The following is a 23,922-nucleotide window of genomic DNA, read 5'->3' as shown; positions in this document are numbered from 1 at the left end:
ATCTGCTGCGTCGTCCAATTCGCTCACTAGGCAGTGGTGCTACCTGCTGGTGGAGCCCCGACCCATCACCCAAGCCTCACCCCGGTTATTCCAAAATATCTCAGGACCTGTCACAGCTATCGAAACCCCCGTTAGCACCTTTTTTGCGGGGAATTTCAAGCCCCACAAAAAACGTCCTGACAAAAAATCCTCTATCTCCCTCGGATCCGGAGATATCAGCCAAAAACGAGAGGCCCAACAATGCCCCCTGTTTTACCACTTCGAAATCCCCTCGAAACCCTGCATTGTCGACCCACAATGCCCCCCAACAATGCAGGTGTCGTTTCATGCATAAATAACCCCCACGTGTTCCCCCCGAATTGCCAAATCCCGAGGTATTGTCATCTGTATCGCCTCTTCCACGGCCCAGACGTGCTATCCCCCCAGGTGCTGAATGTCGTGCAGTGTTGTGTGTTGAGGACGTTAATTATCTCAAGTAAATACCCAAAACACATCGTCCATACTTCTCATCAGCCTCACGCAAGTGCCACCAACGATAATAATCCCCTCAAACCCCTCAACTCCCCTTTATCACTCGAAATAAATTTTTTTCATTCATTCGCGTGAGGAAATACAGTTGAAAGATCACCGCGTGAGTGCCTACCCCCTCCCCCCGACTCGAAAATTTTAGTTCTGTTCTGTTCTGTTACTCCAGCCATACCTGAGGACAATAATAGATTTGGCTGGAACCTTACAGCTCTGATTAAATAAATAGGATTGTCTTCTCACCCCTCTTAACTGACGAATCACCAGTGACTGACTAAATGTATCGCAGTTAACGCACAATAGTTTTGCGGGCTATCAAATCTGTGCGAGAGCTTCGAGTTTTGTTACTTCTTTTTTGGGGACTATTTTGAGAACTTTAAGAGGTACCATAACCTTACGTCCAAGGTACTTGGAGTATTCAGTTGATTTTTCAGTGGTTCGTTGGGGGGATTTTGTTGAGTTGGTTTATTTATTTGGGGCAGGAGGTTGGAGGTGCATAGTTCAAGGATACGAGATTACTAATATTTACTAAATTTGGGGGAGAATTTGGGAGTGAAGTGGTGAGGGGATTCGTTGGTTTTTTAGTTGTACAAATTTTGAGTTTTCAGGTTGAAATGAGGGTTTCGTGGATATATTTGAATCTGAAGGAGATGGGGAGATTTTTGTAGGGAATTTCAAGAGCTAGAAAAAATTTCCTGAAGGAAATTTCGCTATCTCCTGTTGATTCTGAGATATTCATAAAGAATAGAATTTTATTTCATGTTTATTTCATGTATAGAAGCCCTCCTGAGTCAACTCAACATGAGAACAATTATGGCTATTGCTTTATTAGAATAATTAAAGTAAATGTATGAGATACTCATGCAAATGATATAAATTATTCTTCCACTTTTGTATCATGATTATTGTGCTTCAGCAGAGTAAACCTATTAATTTAGAATGCTTAAATAAAACATTTAGGGGAGGTTGGGGTAAAACGGACACTTTGACTTTTAAATGTTAATGAGGGGTTGAAATACTGATGAAATTTAATTACTTTTTTTCAATACAAAGAACAATTCTTTCCCTTTGTGACGAGCCAAAATTGAGCTCAACTGATAAATTTGTTTCTGAGTTATGAATAATTTTAAAAAAGTCTAAAGTGTTCATTTTACCCCACTCTCTTAATAAGAGATTTAAATAAAAGAACTGTCAATATCAATGAAAATGAGGAAAACTCCCTGGGTTTAGAGACATCTGGGGGAAAAAAATCGAATTCCCATTTTTGTTTGTTTCCGTTCTACTTAATTTCGTCACGTTTTGCCACTTCACTACTGAATGAACACATAATGACTGATCATCAAGATGTTCAATCATTTTCTAGGTTCACCACCTCAAACATCACTGATTATAGACCGTAGAGTACAGTAGAGCAATCTAGGAAGTAAACTAATGTTAACAAGCTTGTTAATTCTCTGTAGGTAGTATGGAAGGCCAACAGTTTTGCTTGAGATGGCACAATTTTCAAAATACTCTACTCAGTTCATTGCCAAAATTGCTCGACGGCGGATATTTGACTGATGTTACGCTTAGCGCCGGTGGTAGACACATTCGTGCACATAGGATTATACTATCAGCTTGTAGCTACTACTTCAAAGAGTTGTTCAAGGTATCATTATTTATTCTGCTAATTGCTTTTTACAATGTTTATTAACCTCAGGTTCGTCAGCTGTCGAATTGACATTAAATGTCCCGTCCATTAAATAATGAGCAAAACAATTAATGAAATAGCGAAACGAAATGATTAAATTTCACTTCCAGGTCTGTTCAGGTTTTCTTCAATTATCTCGAAATTGAAGGGAAATAGAGAAATTTTCATCAAGACATTTTTTGTAGCTCTTGAAATTCTCTACAAAAAAGCTCTCCATGAAATCTGTTCTATCTCCCTCAGATTCAAAGATATTCACAAAAAACTGGGCTCAAATGAGAGAAGTTAATCTAGTTTCAATATTTTGTTAATGATGAGGTAATTAATTGACTAAAAATTCGTTGACATATTTTTAGGACTTGAGTGCATTACAGCACCCTGTAATAGTCCTCCCTGGGATGGAATACGCGAATTTATGTGCCCTAGTCACCTTCATGTACAATGGCGAAGTGAACATATACCAGGAGCAACTGCCAGCCCTGCTGGCCATGGCTGACACCCTCCACATTCGTGGACTCGCCGACATTGCCGGGGTAAGGTGACCCTTGTTTAAGAACCTCTAGCCCCCTCCGAGTCACTTCCTCGTGTAATTACCTGCAGAACTGCAGCAAGAACAATGAGTCTAAAAGGCTTGGGCAAAGAAATTAATTGAAGGAAATGTTCAGTGGGATATTCAAGTTCTTATCAATTCGATGCCTCGGGGTGGTGATATCGCACGCGTCTGATGAGATATTAAAAAGTCCACTAACAATTTGGATTATGTATTCAACAGTCATCAAGCTTCTCATAATTCCCAACTCGCGTTCGTCTTTGCAATCACTAGTGCAACGAGCTTTTTATGGCACATTCCATTTATTATGAGTGGACGATCTTGTTGCAATTGTCCTAGAGATGCTCTGCTGGAGTTTTTGAGGATCAAATGGTCTTAAAGATCCAGTAAGTTGGAGTGAAAACTTTGTTTGACCCTCAACTAAAAATAAATAAAGTTCCCTGGGAATTCAACAAATAAAAGTCCCCATTTAATAATTCTTCAATAATTTTATATGGTCTTGCAACATATTGCTTCAATAATTCCTGAAACTTCCCTCATAAATGATAGAAAGTGCCATAATCATGAAAAATCACATGAATAATGACAAAAATCCCAAAATCAAGTGTCAACCTGACTCCCCAATATTTATATTATCCTATCATCGTGTTGTTTTGTTCAGGTCACTTAAACACATTTCAATGTCGTTCCTCGAAGAAGTACTTCACTGAAATTAATAAAGAAAACAATCCAAAACCGAAAAAAAACAAAATCGAAAAATTAAAAACAAACCGAACAAAAAAACGAAACCAAAAAAGTCCAAAAAAACGATATCCACGAGATCAAGATCGTTGTGTGTGTTGCAACTAAATGCGAGTGGATGCATCTCCCGTGGAACCTTACCCCATAGAATGAATTTACCAGGTATATCTCTACAAATAGAACTCTTTTCACGTTCTCTATTGTTTTTTTTATATCTTATTCGTATCGATTTACGAAAGTTATCATTGCTAGCGAATTAATCTGCAGCTTCTCTTCCCTCTTCTTCTACTTATTTGTACACCTTTAATTTTTTTTATTTCGTTTATTAATATTTTATCGTGTATTTATTAATGTTCCCTGATGAGGAATGTGTATCCTGCCCTTTTCAGTTATTATAATAGCAGTTTCTTCATTTATTTGATTTTTTGCGTTGAGGGGATATGAAATGCTAGGAAATTACGTGAAAATTCAGTTTAATGAAATCTCGCATTGAAATTTCATTATTTTACGAATTTACAGAGTGTTTTCTGCATAAATAATTTCAACAAATTATTCATTTAGTCTCAATAAATCATCTCTCTGCCTTTAATATGAAAAAAATCTACAACTAATAAAAAAATCTTCATTCTGTAGAACTCGGACACACACTTCATCCCTGCAAGACCTCAAAATAAAAAAATTTCTTGATGACAACGAAAATTAATTTCATATCCACTCAACAAAGGTTTGGTTCCAAGTGCTGCTACTCTGCTTCCAATTAACGCATATACTCGATTATTCAAACCCAAAGTCAAATAAATCAGTCGAATGATGAGATCAACATGTCCAACAATAAAACCAATCCCCAGGTCCAGAAATATGTGGATCTTAGACGTATGAAAAATGGCAATTCGATCATTCTCTGAGAATGGCCATAAGAAATTCTGCAGGACAAACTTATGGAGGAATCGAGCTAAAATTTTTTATAAGAAACAATACTTTTATGGAGACATCTACAGAAAAAATAGAGTCCATTGAACATAATGCATTGCCCTTTTCCATACGTAGCCCTAGCATTTGCAAGCTTGATTCAACTCGTAACACAATAGAAAACAGCTGAAACATCTCCAACCCCCCAGGAGGTTTCTCCCCGCAGTGATGAAAATTCCCTGTTGCAGAAGACCTCTCGTCGAGACTCAAATGGGCTGTACGTCGACCCACCGTCCGAGGAGACGGAGTTGACAGAAGCCCCAGTGAAGAAAGAGATAATCGAGAGTGCACCAGTGCCTGATACCCCAGAGAATCCGATTCCCTCGTCGATTCCCCAAGAGTCCGAGCATCCTGATCTCGACGAGAACTATCAGGACCACGAGGACATCCCCTGCAGCGTCAAGACCAAGCCCTACTACTCGATAAACGCGAAGCTATGCCAGAAGGAGAAGAAACAGTGCACGACGAATGGACCGAATGTACCGAAGCAAGTGGAGCAGACAATTGCTGATGACAAGGCAGACGATAATATGGTGATTGCTGAGGATCAGAGCTGCAGTATTGACGAGGGAAAGACATCGATAATTGACACGACATTCAGATACCTGACGACACCACCAACAGCTAGAAACAATCAGACTTGCAACAAGACCAGTGTTACGTGTTTGATTTGCGGAAAGCAGTTGAGCAATCAGTACAATCTCAGGGTCCACATGGAGACACACAGCAACAGCTCGTACAGCTGCACTGCTTGCTCGCATGTGTCAAGGTCCAGGGATGCCTTGAGGAAACATGTGTCTTACCGACATCCTGTTGCAACACCCCAGAAACGCCCGAGGTACAGCATCTCGAAACCGTAGGACTCGGGGCGAGAGTAGATTGTTTATTCAGGGATTTTTTTTCGCGGTACCATGGGAGGGGAGGTAGAGGGGTGAGTCGACTCTTTGGCGATGATTTTTCGGAGATGGTGGGGGAATTTTTGCTAAGAGGCTTTTTGGAGAGAAAGTTCTTGTGGAAATTTTGATATCTCTTTTTGAATTCTGAGACAGTTGAAGAATGTTAATCAACGAAATGAGTTTTTAGGAAATATCTTGAAATTTGTGAGAGGTTTTTGAAATCATGACAAACGTTTTCGGATTTTTAGTTAGAAGAGATCTTGGGAGGTAGGGGATTTTTTTAGTTTTTTTAAATTCTTGACAAAGATTTTGATCTCCCAAATTTAAAAAAAGAAAAAGTGAAAATTCTGTTGATTTATTTCGTTTAATTACTTTTGTTGCTGAGTTTTTAGGATTTTTTTTTTCAATTCAGGAATATTGGAAGAGTCTTCATAAAGAGTCAACTCATCTCGTTCCACGAATCAAGTGCTGAATCGTCAAATTAAAATGGAACAAAATGGGGAATATTTTATGTACATAAACTTGACGAGACCTGAAGCGACTGTTTGGATATCTAGTCCACTTTTATAGCTAATTTTCTGCTAATCTTGTTGAGGCTCATGCGGAAAACGGAAAGACAAAATGAATTAGTTGTACTTGTTTTTAGTTATTAAGACGGTTTGAATGATCCTTGTGCCCCACCTGTTGTTTTTTTCCTTCGTTTTCCTCGTGATAATTGTTGGGATTTTTATTCAAGTGAGAAGTGGAGGAATAGTCAAATTGAGAAGTTCAATAACGTTGAATTGTCGCGTTAATTTTGCATTCACCAGGGAAACGAGTGATTTGAGCAGAAAATGTCACAAGAACTTTTTTGTCGAAAATTAAATTTTCAACAAAAAATGCCTTCAGACATTTTTCCCCAGAACAACTCGTTACAGAGATAATCTAATGTTTATAAAAGCGTGAAGACCCTTGTCTTTTAGTAAAATATCTCGCAATCCAAGGGAAATGCTAAATTATTTACCAAAAACTCGTCCTCAACTTGAACAAAATAAGCTCAAACCACTTCTCTTGTGATGAAATCGTCCCAAATCCTCTGAATAAAGCTTAGTGACCCAGAAACCTGGTGTTTTCAGTGAGATCGTCCACCGAGAATCTCATATCATTGCATAAGATTTAACGATCAAATAAACTGGACGATTTTTCTGAAGTGATATATCGAAATAGAGTGAGTGTCTTGATACCCCTAGTGTTCAAACTGTTATCAACATTTTTTTCTTGTTATCGTTGATATAGTGTAATGAAGGCACTCTAGGTGATTCGTCTATTTTGAGGTGAAACTGTTCAATAACTGGACATTATCTTTTTGTTTCTTCTTTGCTTTCGATTCGTTTTTTTTCTTATCTCTCGATTAAAATCGTTGTTAATCGTTGATCGTGTCTGAACCGGTTGTTGATTATTATTATAAGAGTTTAGAAATTATTGAGATGTGGGGAAATACGTTCACAAAACATATCCGTCTGTGCCAAGTAATGATAATTCGAGTGCTGAAAAATTATTTGTGTATGACAATTGGAAATGACAATCCACTGGCAATTGAGTTGTATATCAATGAACAATCGTATTCAAAAATAATATACAATATTTGTATGCTACAAATTATAAAATAAATAAAGTGCATCAAAAGTTTGTGAAAAAGTTTCTCCAAAAATTCATTGGTTTTTACTTTTCCTTGAAGCGAGAGTATCAAAATGACGAAATCAATTGTTTTGCGGTTGTATTGCTCTGTTGGGTCGTTAGATTCTCTCCACACGCCATATTTTGGTATTGCAGTCTTGGCCAACGGATATCAGGGTCTCCTCGTCCAGCCACACCAAACGTGTGATCTGACTCTGGGGATGAGCATCTGGGGAACAATTCAATGAAATTAAATTTTTTTATCGTCTGAAATTGTTCCCCATAATTTCTTATGGATAATTTTTTTAATATCTCAAAAACTAGTGCATTTAAAAGAAAATTCCGCTAATTATTAACATACTTTTGATAATAGTGTGTTTCGCTGGGTTCGTGACACTCCAGATGATAATAGTAGTGTCCAAGCTGCCACTGGCCACCATTGTCGAGTCAGTTGACCAAGCAACTGTATTCACTCTAGCATTATGGAAGCCCCATTCTCGATTGTGCGCCAGCTAAAATTGATCACAAAACAATAATTCGGGATAACTCGAGAGTAAACATAATGATCTTGATTGAAAGAAAATTTACCCCCTATGTTCCACGTTTTGCGAAGGATGAAAAAAATGAATCAATTATTAAATTATCAAATTTTCTACAAGATAATGAAACTTGAGAGGAAATGAGACATCTACATTGGTGAATTACCTTCAATTTAAAAATGAAGAAAACAAGAATTCCTCAACATGAATTTTGCGCTCCATTTTTCTTCTCTTTTCATTAAAAAAATAAAAAAATAAACGATGAACCTCAAATTACCTTGTACTCCGGCAGCATATAAAGTATAACTTTCCTGTTGGCATCGCAGGCAACAAGATACTTATTATCCGGACTATAGGCAACATCAGTGACAGGTCCCAGATGCTCCAGCTCGAGTTTGAACGTCAGCGTCGTCCCCGAGAGATTATAAACATAAACTTTATTGTCAGAAGTAGAGCCAACAGCCACATCCCCATTCTCCGGATTGACGCCCACACAAGAGGGCTCATAATCAATGGGAAGTTTGGAGACTTTTCTCCCAGACTGAGTCAGATGGATCTGCCTCATGGCCGCAGTGACAACAATATCATTATAAACATCGAGTCCACGTGGCTGTGAGTCCAGTTTGATGGTGTCTGCGTCATTGTACTTGTTGCTGGCAATGTCAATGGCTCTAAGTGTGTCATCGATGCCAGCTGTGTACAGTAGGTTGCCCGCTGCCTTCATCCCGTTCATCTGATTGCCGTGCCCCTGACCCTGGACACGATCGTTCTCACCAGTTGATGCATTCCAGTTCGTCACGTGGCCATCGTGTGAGCCAGTGTAGATGGTTCCCCTGTCTGGGCTCAGGGTTAATACTGTGATTGGCTTGTTGTGGCCCTTTATTATTCTCAAGGGCTTCGTGGGGTCATTGACGTTCAGGTAATTTATGAAACCACTGAGGGAGACTGACAGCAAGTGCTCACCTTGCCACAAGCAGCTCACTTGTTGGTCTTCTACGGTATTGCCTGTTTCATTTATTTATAAAAATAATTATGAATGAATTATTACTATTATTATTATTATTATTATTATTATTATTATTATTAAGGCCCGGTTGCACCAGCTCCGGGTACCCAAAACGTCAGATAATAAAAAAAGTAAATTTGAATATTCGATGGATTATTTTATCGGGGCGAATATATCAAATTTATCCCAGGAACAAAATATAAAATTTAATCCCACGGTTAAATCAGTGTTAATTCAAATGGGGCTACAGGATAAATAAAAAATTATTCTTCGGGTCAAATATTGAAAAATTATGACCCCTACGATATAATTGACCCTGATGATAAATTTTACCCTGGGGTTTACTTGGATAACAGGGCTTGGTGCAACCGGGCCTATGAATTCTACGGAATTTTGATTAATTCATTTTTTGGAATTGTTGGAGTTTACATTTTATGATGGCAAAAAATTTTTTTTCCATTCCCATATAGCCGATTAGGCTTTTCCTGGTCTCATCCTAGATGGGATTTATGCGTTTGGTTTTTCAGACTAAATACCATTGGAATGAACAGAGGTTGTCATGGGTCTATGTCGTCAAAGCTTCGTCGTAGAATAGGAATTAATCCCGAATAATGTCGATGAAAAATAAATAATAATAAATATTTCTCAGCATTCGCATTCCCCTGAATTATTACCAATTTTTTCATACATACCCATATTGAACTCAGTAATCAGACTTTTGGTCTCCACATCCCACAGTCTGCAAGTCTTATCCCCCGAGGCCGTCAGCAATTGTGTGCCATCAGGCTTCCACGCGACCCCGTAGACCCCTCCCTGATGGGCTGGTGAACCGATCTCACTGACGAGTTCACTGGTCGTGCCATCGTACAGAAAGACTTTGCCATCGAAGCCAGCTGACGCGAAGAGGTGACCCGAGGGTGAGTACTTGACCGCCTGGACGAACCTCGAGTGCTCTTGCTTCGTCATCTTGAATTTGAAGGGGGGCCCCTCGAAAATGGCGACGGTGTTGTCCTCACTCCCGGTGATGAGTCTGAAGGGCCTTGCGGGCCGGAAGTCGCAGGAGTTGATGGGTTTGCTCTGGCCGGAGATCTCCCCCACCGAGGTGCCAGTGTCGGCCATGAACACGTGGCCAAATCTCTCGCGACCCTCACCCACCACCACCATCCTCTGGCTGTCGGGGGACCATGCTATGTCCTTTATCGGACCACCGATTGGGTGGAACTCGTTCTTCAGGATGTGCTCTTTATTCACTGTGTCCCAGATTCTTATTTTTCCGGATTGATCTGTGGAGGTGAGGAATTTTGACATTTTTCATTGAAAAAATTTGCGAATTCAATAAAAAATTTTTACTGAATTGGTATTAAATAATTTTACTCCTTTCCTGCGCATTTTTTTAATAGAAAATGTTCAATAGAAACTTTTACATAAAAAAAAGAATAGAATTTCATCGTTCTGTACTTCTTTTTTACTGTAAAAATTTCTCATTTTTAATTTAATAAATTTTCTATTTTTTTTCATTGTTTTTCTGCTCTTTTGAAGAAAAAAAATCAAATAAAAAACTTGAAAAATTTGATTCTAGGAATTTCTGTAGAAAATATTTCAATGGAATAAATTGGATAGAAAAATCAATTTCATTTCTTTTTGAAGATCATGAAATTGTCATAAAATTGTCATAAAATTCCCTAATTCATGTAAATCCATTACCTCCAGACGCTATATAAAATCCACTCGGCGAGTATTTAGCGACATTGACCGCGCACGAGTGCTCGGTGTAGATATCCGCAATGGCAGGATTCTAAGTAAGCAAAAATGTAAAAACAGTTGAGAAAACAATGGTTCCCAATCCCTTGTTATTTCCCACTCACATCAATATTCCTGATGATAACGCTGTTTCCATTGGTGTACAGGAAGTTTTTCCCCTTGGGATCACCTCCAAGGACGAGGGGAGTACCCCTCTGGGTTCTAGGCAACGTAGCGAATATATATTCTGAAAGGAATAACGGATTTAATGACTTGTGTCATCAGCGGCTTCTGGTGAATCCAGCCTCGTCGAGTGGGCAAACATCCAAATTGGTTTTATCAAAATTATTTTGAGAATATGCGTGTTTATACGACGACCCGGTGATGTAAGGGATATTGTTGAGAGTCGAGAACACGAAGTTATCTCACTTCCTGTTTTTCATTCAACTTATGACGAATTTTTTACGAGAATATTTTTTACAGCTCATTAAATTCTGTACAAAAAAATCAATCCGACGGAAGCAAAAAGGGAATATCCAGTTGCTGAACAATTTCACCTAGAGTGTCTTCACTACAATTATCAACGATAACAGAAAGAAACATTGATAACGATGTGAACAGTGGAGGTATCGCTTCGGAAAAATCGTCGCGCTTATTTGATCAACAAAAAATCGAAGAATAACTCTCTTCCAATGCGAAAACAATCTCTTGCTCCATAATGAGCTACATATTCAACGTGATTAATCTCATTCTATTCATATGCATTAACAGGGGAGGTTGGGGTAAAATGGACACTTTTGACTTTTTGTTAAAATGTTAATGACGGATTGAAATGTTGATAAAATTTGATAATTTTTTTTTCATTGCAAAGAACTATTCTTTCCCTTTGTGATGGGCCTAAACTGAGCTCAATTGATAAAGTTGTTTCTCAGTTATGAGTAATTAAAATAAAAGTCTAAAGTGTCCATTTTACCCCACTCTACCCTACATTTAACTTGTTAATGATGTTGTGATTTATTATACTGCTGTACTTGCAGAGCTTTTGTATCTAACATGTTTCACTCACAGAGTCTACGTTACTTTGATGAAGCTGAAACTAGCGAAAGATTCGACAGCAGAAGATTTTTCTTAGACGAATCTAGGAGTGTACAAATGTTTTTAAGTAATGTGCAAACTCTTTCACATGTAAAATCATTTGTACATATGATTATTTGACTCCCCGACATTTAAATATCCCTTGAATTAAATTTTCCGCTGACGAAATTTTATATTATTTGCAGCTATTATAGTTGTGTATATTTTATCAACTCCTTACGGTGTCATTTATAAGACAAAAATTGCAGTTAATAAAATCTATCAATCAATCAATCAAAAAAATTAAATCCCAATGAAAATCATGCCCCAAATTGAATAGTAAACCCCGTGCAATATCCCCCCAGTCCTCCCCAGAGATGGAGATATTTTCGGAGCTCCAAAGAGACCACACGATGAAAACAAGAACAATAAGTGAAGTCTCAGGTGCCGAGTGAAGCGTTTCGAGGGGTCAATGACACGTTGAGTCGCTCCAGATCATAATAAACGGTTCCCTCTCGCTGTAATCCGTGAATATCGACAAATAACGGTCGAAGTGGGTGTGATTCAGCTTCCCGAGGTGCCGGACCCGTGAAAATATGCGATAAGACCCGATAATGAGACTTCGACCCTCAACAGCCCCAACTATCACCACTAGCATGCCCATTGTTGATGAAAATACAACGATAAATTCACTTGCACATGCTCGAAAATGTAAAGACGGCTTACTTGTTTCGTATGACATGTCTAGTCGGTGTTTTTTATCTCCAGTGTAAGTACAATTAAACTCCGGCTTCTCTTCACTTCACTTTACGCTGACGATGTGTCACTTGTGCGGCTTCGGGCTATCGGCTGATTACTCACGCAATTCTCCGTTTCCCCCGGTGAGAAGGGGCTTTGCAACTCGGAACGCTGTGGAACTCGTTCCGCCCTTCGCCTTATTTGGCTAGTGCATTGGCTGGATGCGTTTGAGGTGAGGGAGTCACTGGGGATTTCGAGACTGGACGGGAGTTTGGGAGAGCTATCGGCAGATGGCGAGGGAATTCCAGTTCTGAGAGTCGGTGAGGTAGACGTTTATTTGGTCTATTGGTTAAACTATTTACAAATAAATTTTACTCATCAAGTGGGAATAATTGGGGCGAATTCAATAGTATAATTTTATAATTTAGGAAATGGAAATTTATTTATAATTAATTCTTTTTCAAATTGCTCAGGGGAGAGTGGGGTAAAATGGACACTTTAGACTTTTGTTTTAATTATTCATAACTCAGAAACAAATATAGCAGCAGATAATAAAGCAGCATAAAGCAGATAATACATTGAAAAAATTAATTAGTGGCATCAATCGATAGCAAAAGAGTTGGGAAGTTGAAAAAAAAATGAATTCAGAATTTGGGAGTGGATAGTATTTTTTTTTAAATAAATATTTTTCAATTTCTCTATGAAAAACGGCCACATAGTTAGCAGGGAAATTATGAATTCTCTAATGAAAATCAATTTTCATCACGCTGTGATGAAAAGTGAACTTTTCGGCACGCTCCGCGTCTTCAACTCGGGCCTTCAATTGAGAACCCGAGTTGAAGACCCGAGTTTGTAGCAAAGACGGCAGACAAGATATGAATGTTTTTTTGGGCTCAAACGAAAGAGCGGGTCGAGAAATGGCGTGCTAGGACCTCTAAAGATGGTTTCGAAGCGGGGGAGACTCCTAGACCCCACTGGACAATGTTGTCACAATTGCGCTTTTCAATTGAAAACAGAGATCATCTTTAGAGAGATTTGTCATCTTTAAAGACTTCTGCACGCCATTTCTCGACCCGCTCTTTCATTTTAGCCAAAAAAAACATTCATATCTTGTCTGACATCTCTGCTACAAACTCTGGTCATCAACTCTGGTTTTCAGTTGAAATTGGAATTGTTAATTTACACAATAATAGGAGTGCATTGACGATTTTTTCTTAACTCGCAAAAATCTTCAAACAATTTGCTACCGATTGGTGATAAAATTTTTTGGAAATAATGAAATAGGGGGGATAACGCCTTTTTTTTCAGGGGTGATTTTTCAAAAATTTATTTTAAAAAAAGTACTAACTAGCAAATGTTTTTTATTAGCTCGCAATTTTCTTCAAAACTACTTCAATGAGGAAAAAAATAAAAATTTGGAATATCTATACATGAGGCGCTAATTGTTCGGATCTCGATAGGCGGCATTCAGAGGAATAATTAAACAAGAAGTTTATTCAAACAATAGAGGTATGTAAAATAGTCAAAAATTCATTGTTAACATTCAACTCTGTATGAACTGCATCAACATGGCTTCGATGGCTTTTATTCATGCAGAAGAAATTCAACAAAGACAACAATCTTTGAAAGATGCATTTTTCAGTTCATCATTTCGCCTTTATTTCCTCAAATAATAAATATTTACAATAATGAAAACTAGTTAAATGCTAGTAATACAAAGCTGATTCACGACGATGAGAATTAAAAATTTAGTATTCTCCCAACATTGGGATACGATTCAATAGAATATCCAATCAATGTATTATCAATATGACATACGCAAAATAATGTGATGAAAACTCACACAATCAATTGATTAAACAATCAATTTATCACGAAACTAGAGCGTAATCGTAATTTCATTACGCGCCAAGTTATTTTCCAAAGTGATTCACATTTTTCTTCTCGCATTTTACCGAACGAAATTGCCGAAAAAACCTCGTGAATCTCGTACATTTAAGCCTCAATATCACACATTTCCCACAAAAATTACAAAAAAATGCCTAATGATATGATGAGATATTTACACGTGGATTGTCCCTGATTACTCTAAATTTCAGTGAGTGGCGGTGTAAATAAATAGAATGAGTGAATTATCAGCATGAGATTATGGTTTCGATCATGATCGGTGATGATTTCGCATCGTTAGTTTTTCCTCACCGACCAATCGTCAATCGTTTAATTCAAAGAGACAGAACGAGATGAGGTGATTCGAATTCGAGTTTTGTTTTTGCTGAATATCTTGAGAGGGAAGGGAGATAGCAAAAACTGTACTAGAACCTTTTTTGTACCTTTCGAAATTCTGTATACAAAAGATCTTTTGAGGATTTTCGCTATCCCTCATAGATTCCAAGATATTGACGGAAAACTGAGGAGAACAGGTCGAAACGACTATTGAAAACAATTCAGGCAACTTTTTTTTGTTTTTAGTCGAGAGTTGAATGGTTTGAGAGTCAAGTGACCCTTTGCCCCTTCACTCGAGGGAGTATGCCCCTCAATTAAAAACAAAACAAAATTTTTTTCTGATATTTCACTATCAATTCATTCGAAAATGTCTCAGAACCCAAGGAGATACCGAAATTCATGATCAGACAAATGTCATAGCTCTTGAACCTCAACTCGAGTTCGCTCATCTCCTCCTGCCCTGTACGATCACTTCAATTCTACTCGGAATAACGGAAAATCCTCGTGTTGACTGTCTCCGGCATGCGCCGAGCGCGGAAGAGGGGATTGCCCCGATAATAGTTATTCTGAGGACTGAAAATTCCCCACTGTCCGGCCTTCACGACTGAATTTCTCTTGAGTAAACCGTAAGGTTTCTTGAGGATCTGTCTGTCGGTCCTCCCCTCGATCTCCGGCACTGACGGGACCCTGGGGTACTTGAACTCCTCGAGGTCTTCGTCCCTGGGAAGAGGTAGATTCTGGTCCTCGGGGACTGGACGTCCGTCCGGAAAAACTCGAATGACCATCGGACCCACCAGATACGGCCCGGCGCTGTCCGAAGGCCTCGCGTAGTCGTTGGACCTCACAGACTCATCCCCAAGACAATTGTGATCGCTTCCACTCGCGACTGCAAGCGAACGGGATAAATATCATTATTAATGGACAAGTTGAGAGGAATAACAATCGATGGGAGTCGGGAGGTCATTGCGATTATTTCGGTCAAGGGAGCGTCAAGAGCCAGTGGCATGAAGGAAATACTGGGACTCGAGGAAGCTACGGTGATCGAGGTCAAATGAATTGTCAATGACGTTCAGATACTTCTTATTTACGAATGAGAAATTAAAATGTAGTAAACCAGCCGATGGACGAAAAATTTGATGATAAAAGCTCCGGCATTCGCTTGGAATTCTATTGGATTTCTATTCGTTGTTTGCTGATTTGATAGAAAATTTCAATAGAAAATATTCTATAATATATTATAGAATAATAATAATAATATTCTATAATATCGAATATTATAGAATATTATTATTATTATACTATAATATATTATAGAATATATTCTAGAATATATTCTATAAAAAATTGAATGGAAATGAATGAAAAATGAATGGATGTTTGATTTTTTTTTAAATTTCACATCTTGAAGGTCGATCGAGGAGTCAATGATACATCAGTCTGTTGTATGTGAAGTAATTCGGGGCAGAGTGAAATTGTGAAAGCTAAAATCTCGTAGAAAGAGCCTCTGAGACAAGTGACCTCGTTCGCGAGTCGTACGTACGTCGGTTATTGATTATTTTCAGGGACAGGGATCGATGTGAGATTGAGATATCGATATTTACCCAGGGGATCGTTGTCCGTGGTGTAATAGTTGTCCTGCTTCTCTTGGTGAACGGTTGAGGCGATTCCATTGTCACCCATTACAGTTCTCCAGACTGGAAATAGCAAATGATTGAGGATCTTTAAAAAAAACTTTTCGAGTGGAAATTATTTAAAGGTATTGAATTGAAATTAAACTAGTGATTTCATAAAAATAAATAATTATTAACATGTATTTTTATTTGATTTGAGTAAAAACACAAATAAAAATCAAGTTCAGGTTCAACTTATTTTGACAAACTCATTCATTTTATTCAAATAATTTTTCTTATTTAATAATAGAATTAAAAAGGAATGAATAGCTCTCAGGATTATGCAAGAAAAGATCTTCCCAAGTCTCGTAAAATTAAAAAAACAAGTGGTCCTTACTCATGTCATCGGCATCCCTCTGATAAGGATCCAGCCTGTCCATCTCATTATCATCCATATTAGCCAACTGTCGAAGCCCAGTCACCAAAATATTCTTATTGCAATCAGGCATGGAAGAGTCCTGACAGTAACTCACCACTCGTCTACTGAACAATCTGTACAGATGACTTATCTGAAAGCAAAATAAAACCCCCGATAAATTGTACATCTCTCCACATACCGCCAGCCATCCATGAAGAATGGAGCTCATCCATTGAACCCGTGGAAACACTCTTTCTGATTTTACTCGTGTTGTACACTGTAAATTCTAATAGCGTCCGGTGAAACTCGGTAATGTGTAACAGACGGTTACAAATGCTTGTCACACACTGTAGTTTTGCAGTGCGTAGCACGCATGTTGCGTTCCAACAATTTCGACTCCATTCCTTTTTACATTTATTTTCACAATGGGGGATCGAGGGTACACGATTACGACAATTGATTGACACATCGGTGTGTTATTTTGCATTTTTATTGGTTTTATTTTCACATTTTTCCTCTATTTCTTCTTGATTTTCTCTAACAACTAGAAAATTTCGTAGAAAAACCTAGTTTAGTCGTTAGAAAATTCCGTTTCTATAGGATTTATCCCATTGAAAAAAATTGTATTAAAAAATCGAGTGGAAAATTCATGTCCAGGAATTGTATAAATCGTTTCTATTGCAAGAAAGTGCAGAAAAGTGAAATTGTTCGATAAAATCAGCGAAGAGCTGAAGCAATTTTTAATAGAAATCCAATAGAATTCTCTAGCAAATGCACTACATTTTAATTAAATAAGAAAGCCTCACGTTATTTTTCTTCTCTTCATTTTACTTTTCCCTTTTTTCTTGAAAAAAAAACGGAATTCTACGTTTCTGGGCTCATTCCAGCGGTACTTTGATGGACAATAGACAGCCCATTGTTCCCCTGGGTCCTGAATATTCCCGGAAACCGAGAGAAAGTGACAATTGATTTTTCCAGCCATTGTAAACCACGAAAATACCGCAAATTCAAAAATGTATTCATTACTTCAAATATTTTATTCAATAGTTCCCCCGGATCTTCGAAAATAGAAATGAAAAATTCTCCGAGCTCAACAGAATTATTAGAAAACGATAATCACTGCGATTAGCATTAATGAGCGACTGAATTTATGAAATTAAACCGTAAGTGGATATCCACTGGTCTCGGTCTGTTTGTAATCGCAGAAGAGAGTGTTCTTGAACTTCACTGAAATACCGGCATGTAAAAGGCTAACGAGCAACTCTCCGTTGGGTCTGGCTAACGTCGCTTTTACTACTGCCTTTTACTCTGAATTATTACTCGGCAAAACATTCTACTCGTGCCGATTAATTCGTGACCACTAGAATTTACTGGATTGCTCGGGGAAATTGTGAATGAAAGTCGCGGTTTATGTCTGCCTGGTGAATAAACATTGTAATTAAATAATAAAATGTTGCAAAATCATGAAAAATACTGTCGAGTGGAAAGTGTCGCAGTATTTTTTCAAATAAATTTTTTTCATTTTGTTCGCTAGATGGAGAAAAATGGTTGAATATTTTGAAAAAATACCTTTTCATCTCTCGACAGGAATTCCCACATGGGAATAGCGGAACTATCCACTCTAACTGCCCAGATAGTAGCCAAGGCCAAGATCGCAATCATCTCAATTTGCCTCTTCATTCTGACTGATCACTGATTTTAGTTTGAAAAAAAATCACTGAAAACCACTTCCTCACAGTTAAATAGTCTTAACAATTATTCAACTCCAATTGTTTCTGTCGACTAAACTCAATCGACTCGGGAAGATGATGGGTTTAGCGAAGATATTGAGAAATATTGAGTGTATCTCAGCGAAATGTTGAACGCGAACTGAGGTAGAACTAGTAGTTTGTTCGGTTTTATGTGCGGATGGCCCACGTTTAGCCATCCTCCCACCACTTGGGCTTCAGGTATCTCCGTTTGTCGCTCCTCTCGCGACCTACCTCCGTCGTGACGCTGTGTTTACGCGTTAGCATCCGCCTGTTCCCCCACCGGGTGGGCACCAGGTAGATCAGGAATTTCAGATCCGGTGAAATTTGTGGGGTCATTATGGATCCTACGTCATGGAATCATGCCTAGCTCGGCAATGACGTCCTCTCGAGGTGGAGTTTGACCCTTATGGTTCATGAGATCTTGTTTTTTTCTCAGTTGTGTTTTATTCTGTACAATTTCCATTTGGAAGAATTCCATGGAAAAACCTAGTGAATTCTATAGACAATTCTATTCTGGAGAAATTTTTCTATTGAAACATTTTCTGTAAAAAATCCTCTGCACGAATTTTAAAATTTTTTTTTGCTCAAATTTTCTTCTCTTTTCATTACAAAAATTAAACGAAGAAACTTGGACAATTTGAGCTGAGGACTTTCCATAGAAAAACCTAATTCTATTAATTTCATCCATAAAATATAAAAATAAAAAAAATGAAAATAAAATAGAAAAATAGAATATTTTCCTTTGAAATTCAAAAGAATTAAAGCATTTTCCTTGAAATAAACACCAAAATTTATTAACTTCCAAAAATATTGTTGAAATCACCGGAATTCTCGTAGAAACGCAAAAGAATTAGTTCTAGTCGGTCTCCAATATGAAAATTAAACGATTTGAGAGAATAAATAAACCATAAAACATATCATCGACCTCGAGCTGTTGACATCTGCGGCCCTCACGTTATCTGTCAAACACCCTGCGATATTTTTCAGTTATTTTTTTTTTCAAAGTTTTCCTACATCGTCGTAAAACAGCGTGACCCCGGAAGACCTGACGATCTAACGAAGACGAGGGGCCCGATATCCCATCGGACCCTTCGTTTTATTTATCTCGGTGGTATTCCACGCTATTTTTTGTGATATCACCTGGTCAAAACAAGATTTTTCTCACGAACAATTTAATTATCACTTTGAAAACTACTGGGGTACGACAGGTCGTGTTTATTCTTATTTTTAATGACGTTTCCCGGTCTTTTCAATGCCACGTCCTGCAACTTTCAATCTCCATTATCTCTAGCATGAAAAATTGTTCTCAATATGGCATGTGCATTCTCTAAACTAGTCTTTGAGTGGCTGCGAAAAAATGGAGAGAAAAGTACAATGACTCGAGCAAAAAGCAATATTTTGGGTGAAAATGTTAAAACTTTTACCTGGAGAGTGAAACATTGCAAATTTTTTTTCAATTCATGAATTCAGCGTCATTTAAATTCTATTTTCCAAACAACTTCCGCAAAAAAAATTGTGCCGCAGGGATTTATTAAGTGATAATGAATTATTCACAATAAATTATTTTTGATTTTTTTCAATAATAAAATAAATAGTAGAAAGAGAATTGTTACATTCTCATTCTAAATCAGATGCCAATGGTCCAACGGTTGAATAATTAAAATTGAACTAAAAATCCTCAATTAATAAAAATCTCATGTTCACTCAGTGGCTTAATTTACATAAAAATGAATAAATAAATGAATAAATAAATAAATAACATCATAAAATGTTCTCATTATCATCTCAACAATGAGTTCTCCTCCGAAGAGTTGCACCAGCCCCGCTGACCTTAGAAATCGTAACGGATCAAGACTTCAGACTCACCGATATTCCTCTCTCTCAACCGAATGATAAGAAAAACCTCGGAGGCGATCCGTTCAATGACCTTGGACCACATTTCCGGTGTGCATCGGCCATTTTATTCATTCCCCCCAGCCCCGCAAAAAAATAGCCGAGAGAATGTGGCCGACGAATCCTGAAATTCTGATTGCGCAGGTCAAGCTGTTGCGCCTTGTCTAGACAACAAAAAAAAAACTCGTTAGAAGTTGACTTATGAATCCTAAATAAAGAGATAAATTTTTTTTCACTGCATTATTTGCGGAGATGAAACTATTCGCAGCAGAGGTGGAATGACTGTGAACCAGAATTTTATTCCTCGGCGCGAGAGAATTGGCGCCTGAAATCCCACGGAATTATCAAGGATAACTGTGACGTCCAGAGTCAAAACAATTTTCCTTATTTTATTGATAAAACTGTCACCCTCTGATTCAAGCGATATTTATTGTTCTTAACATTCTGTTTTCGCGGGGAATATTTGTTTTTTCTTGTTCTAATGATGTCATGGGTGAATCGGCCAGTTGAAATTAATGATTGGTTCATGCTAATGTGGATTTTTTATTCTTCCGAAACAATGTAATATTCATCCGCGAAATTTTGGGGGGTCGCTCACTCCGGGATTGCGTGGCATCAGAGGTGAAGATGGAATAGATTTCACGTCTTGACGGCTGGATTTGGAGTTGCTCAAATTATTTCAAACGGTCAGCAACATGATTCTGATTAGTTCAACTCTGTAGTTGATTGATGAGTGATTTATTGCCCGGCTGATTGATTGATCGAGGGGATTTCACTTGACGTCTACGATTTCGAATTAATTTAAAGAGTGACATCATGAGATCACAATGAAGTTCAATTTAAAGAATAAAAATCAGTAGCGAAGTGGTAAAAGGTTTTCCCAGTTGAGTTTTTGAGGAATATTTCGGAATCTAAGGGAGATAACGAAATTTTTGTAATTACATTTGTTGTAGCTATCGATCAGCTGTATAAAAAAGGTTGTAACAAAAATTTTGCTATCTCCCTTAGATTCCGAGATATTCATTGAAAACCGTTTTACCACTTCGCTACTGAAATCAAAATTGGACGATTTGAAAAAATAATTTTCAATTATAATTTGCGAACTAAATTTTCGAATTTGCGCCACAATTGCCGGTCGATAATTCTCCCCCACCCCTCCTCACCATCACCACACAATCATCATGATTAACCGGCAGTAAAATCCGCAAACAATGAATATCCGTGATTCATTAAAAAATAAAAACAATCGTTGTGTAGAATCACAGTTCGTACCGCGTCTCCCCCGGCGACGATTATGCGGTCATAAAAAAAATCCTAGTAGTTATGTCACACGATTCACTGAGGTTCCCATCGTAATGCATCGCACAATAGTTGGATTGCATCTTTTATTCTTCCCATTTTTTCCATCTCCGTTTATTCGTGGTCTCTCAAATTGCCCGACACGGACTGGCGCGTATGCGATACCTATCGCGAGGAATTTTGCGGGGAGATGTTCATTCATCGAGTGAATATTTAATTCGTAACTTGCGCATTCTTAATTCTGGAAATTAATGGAACACAATATTTGTGGGGAAATTTTATTTAAAAAAACTAGGGCTTTCAGTGCGAGAAAAAATCTATGGCAGGTGACTGATTTTGCTACAAGTTTTTTTGTAATAATTTTTGGGAATTAATTTTTCCATTTTTTCTCTTGAGTTTGCAATTAGAATAATTCATTGAAAAATAGAAAATTATTGCAACTGTGAATTGCGATTATTTGATTAAAATTTGAATTGTTAATGAAGATCTGTTGCTGTTATGATTTTAATAATTAAATATGCTGTTAATAATTTTAATTATTGATAAAAATATGGATTTGTTCTACTAGAAATCTATCAGAAAATTACAAGACGAAAAAGAATAGAATTTTCGAATAGAATTTGAATTGAAATTCAATAGAATTTCATTCATCGAGTGAATATTTAATTCTGGAAATTAATGGAACAGAACATTGATTTGAAAATTTAATTTTAAAAAATAGGGCTTTCAGTACGAGAAAATATCTATCGCAGTTTACTTATTTTGTTTTTAGTTTTTCTCTAATAATTCTAGGGAATTAGTTTTTTATTTTTTTTTTCTTGAATTTGCAATTGAAATAATTCATTGCAAAATAGAACATTATTGCAACTTTTAATTGCAATTATTCAATTAAAACTTAAAATGTTGAAGACCGGTTGCCTTTTACTATTAAATATGTTGTTAATAACTTTAATTACAAATCTACCGATTTGTTCTACTAAAAATCTATCAAAAAATCGCAAGACGACAAATGAATAGAATAGTCAAATAGATTTTCAATTGAACTTCAAGACAATTTCCCAGTGAAAGCGTTAATCTCCGGATGATAGAAATTGGAAAAAATTAAATTGTCTGGGTTTCTGAGGAAAACAATTCGCTGCATAGCTGATGACTCAGGAGGAAGACACCATAAATAGCACGAGACACTAGAATGCTGTTGCATAAGCCCGCATTCAGACAAATAAATGGAGATTTTCAATCGAATTGATTGCGGAATCCTATTCACATCTTCATCGACGTAAATAGGCATTTGCTGATGGGTCTTCCATCATCAATGAGACAATACCATCAATATGCAGTCGTAGATACCCTCGAATGATTGAGAAGACGATTTATTGATACGAAGGACTGATTAATGCAGTAGCGAAAACGTCCATTAAAATGAATCAAATTTCATGTCCTCACTAATCGTCAATTATTTCGATAACGAACGATTGCAAGAGAAAATATCATAGGACCTTTTTTACAGAGAATTAATTTTCCCACAAAAAATGTCAATTGACATTTCTTCGTAGAAGCACTCATCACCGAGATAACTGAACATTTAACAAGATGTGGAAAACTGAATTGATGAATTTGACATTTGAATATGAAATTTTATGTTCAATTATTTCTCTACATTCATGAGAATGTAATTTACTAATGGTGGGTAATTCTACGATGATGGAGTGAACGATGTCAATGGTCTCATGCGAGAAGACTTCCGCGCGTTAATTAGTCGATTCTAGATTAGTCTTAATGACTTTCAAAGTGTTTTTCAAATTATCTTTTTCGTTTCTTCATCTTCATTTGTCGTGGGATATGCTTCACCAGATCAATTCCTACTTACAGATTCAGTAGTTTACAGAGACAGTTTTGTTTAATATTCTGACTCTCCTGTGCGATCACCAGCAAGAGTCAAAATTATCTTAAGACTCGAGTGGAATTGACACTCCGAACAGAATTAAGGATCATTCGTAACGTCAGGAGCACTCCAACAGAACAATGAATCTCTATTCATCACCCGCGGAGGCCATAAATTCCCGGGGCCATTCCCAACTATTTTTTACAACCCCGAGTTTATTATTAAGTGCCGGCCCGACTATTCCGGATGAGTCGGGGAAATCCCAGAACCTCATGTCAGGGCAATTCACCTCATCTCTACGTGACCCAATCTCCCGGCCGGGTATTCTCAGATGAAGGAAAAATATTAAACGAAAACTCAATTAATTTTAATGAATTTAATGAGTTGAGATTAAGTTGGTTTAGTACGAGTAATCTTTACAGACAGGTGTTAGGAGGATGATAAATATGAGAATGGACTCGAGAAAAATTCTGTTCTATAAGAATTTTCCAACGAATTCACTAGGTTTTTCCATGAAATATTTTTCTATACAACTTATTCTATTGAGATATTTTTTAGAGAATTTCCTCGGCTCAACTGTTCCAATTTTTTTGTTTCATTTTCTTGATGAAAAGAAAAATAAAATGAAAAAATTTGGAAAATTAGAGCCGAGGAAATTCTGTAAAAAATATTTCTGTTTTCTTCTATTGCACGGACGAAAAAATTTAATAGAAAAACCTATCAAA

General features: G+C 37.3%; 3 protein-coding genes across 8 annotated transcripts; 1 reads left to right on the top strand and 2 right to left on the bottom strand.

The window, feature by feature from the left end:
- The first annotated feature begins 362 nt into the window (after positions 1-362).
- Positions 363-7,048, top strand: LOC107040212 (B-cell CLL/lymphoma 6 member B protein). 5 transcript variants are annotated; one of them, XM_015260193.2, is made up of 5 exons: positions 363-908; positions 1,986-2,173; positions 2,569-2,745; positions 4,661-5,310; positions 5,781-7,048. In XM_015260193.2, exons 2-5 carry the CDS (start codon positions 1,991-1,993, stop codon positions 5,851-5,853), a joined length of 1,083 nt encoding a protein of 360 aa, XP_015115679.1. In that variant the 5' UTR covers positions 363-908; positions 1,986-1,990; the 3' UTR covers positions 5,854-7,048. The 5 variants fall into 5 exon arrangements, with proteins under 5 accessions (XP_015115679.1, XP_015115670.1, XP_015115704.1 ...); XM_015260184.2 differs by having other exon boundaries at positions 363-930; XM_015260201.1 differs by lacking the exon at positions 363-908 and adding an exon at positions 938-1,085.
- LOC107040198 (actin-interacting protein 1) lies at positions 6,944-12,321 on the bottom strand. Of its 2 annotated transcripts, XM_015260165.1 has the most exons (8): positions 12,110-12,321; positions 10,435-10,556; positions 10,274-10,364; positions 9,262-9,852; positions 7,841-8,568; positions 7,613-7,615; positions 7,386-7,536; positions 6,944-7,253 (listed from the first exon to the last, which is right to left on the bottom strand). In XM_015260165.1, exons 1-8 carry the CDS (start codon positions 12,123-12,125, stop codon positions 7,144-7,146), a joined length of 1,812 nt encoding a protein of 603 aa, XP_015115651.1. In that variant the 5' UTR covers positions 12,126-12,321; the 3' UTR covers positions 6,944-7,143. The 2 variants fall into 2 exon arrangements, with proteins under 2 accessions (XP_015115651.1, XP_015115659.1); XM_015260173.1 differs by lacking the exon at positions 7,613-7,615.
- Positions 12,322-13,755: 1,434 nt separating this feature from the next.
- LOC107038686 (rhythmically expressed gene 5 protein) lies at positions 13,756-18,602 on the bottom strand. The gene is made up of 4 exons (XM_015257921.1): positions 17,942-18,602; positions 16,352-16,523; positions 15,946-16,038; positions 13,756-15,230 (listed from the first exon to the last, which is right to left on the bottom strand). Exons 1-4 carry the CDS (start codon positions 18,050-18,052, stop codon positions 14,824-14,826), a joined length of 783 nt encoding a protein of 260 aa, XP_015113407.1. The 5' UTR covers positions 18,053-18,602; the 3' UTR covers positions 13,756-14,823.
- Between the last annotated feature and the right edge of the window lie 5,320 nt (positions 18,603-23,922).

Source organism: Diachasma alloeum, unplaced genomic scaffold (assembly GCF_001412515.2).
Source record: "Diachasma alloeum isolate Michigan unplaced genomic scaffold, Dall2.0 Dall_scaffold_00178, whole genome shotgun sequence".
Taxonomy (NCBI): Eukaryota; Metazoa; Arthropoda; class Insecta; order Hymenoptera; family Braconidae; genus Diachasma; species Diachasma alloeum.
The sequence above is the reverse complement of the archived record's forward strand: the minus strand, read 5'-3'. Positions and strand labels throughout refer to the sequence as shown.

What these genes read in the sequence shown, in the direction of transcription:
- LOC107040212 (XM_015260193.2), top strand. Translation starts at nt 1,991, where the DNA reads ATGGAAGGCCAACAGTTTTGCTTGAGATGGCACAATTTTCAAAATACT. An exon ending in GACTCGCCGACATTGCCGGG is followed by an intron (nt 2,746 to 4,660) that starts GTAAGGTGACCC and finishes TCCCTGTTGCAG; the next exon opens with AAGACCTCTCGTCGAGACTC. An exon ending in ACACCCCAGAAACGCCCGAG is followed by an intron (nt 5,311 to 5,780) that starts GTACAGCATCTC and finishes TTTTCAATTCAG; the next exon opens with GAATATTGGAAGAGTCTTCA.
- LOC107040198 (XM_015260165.1), bottom strand. An exon ending in TTATCATCAGGAATATTGAT is followed by an intron (nt 10,365 to 10,434) that starts GTGAGTGGGAAA and finishes TTGCTTACTTAG; the next exon opens with AATCCTGCCATTGCGGATAT. An exon ending in GAAACACACTATTATCAAAA is followed by an intron (nt 7,254 to 7,385) that starts GTATGTTAATAA and finishes ATTGTTCCCCAG; the next exon opens with ATGCTCATCCCCAGAGTCAG.
- LOC107038686 (XM_015257921.1), bottom strand. Translation starts at nt 18,052, where the DNA reads ATGAAGAGGCAAATTGAGATGATTGCGATCTTGGCCTTGGCTACTATC. An exon ending in TCCTGTCGAGAGATGAAAAG is followed by an intron (nt 16,524 to 17,941) that starts GTATTTTTTCAA and finishes TTTTGCTTTCAG; the next exon opens with ATAAGTCATCTGTACAGATT. An exon ending in GAGGGATGCCGATGACATGA is followed by an intron (nt 16,039 to 16,351) that starts GTAAGGACCACT and finishes TGCTATTTCCAG; the next exon opens with TCTGGAGAACTGTAATGGGT.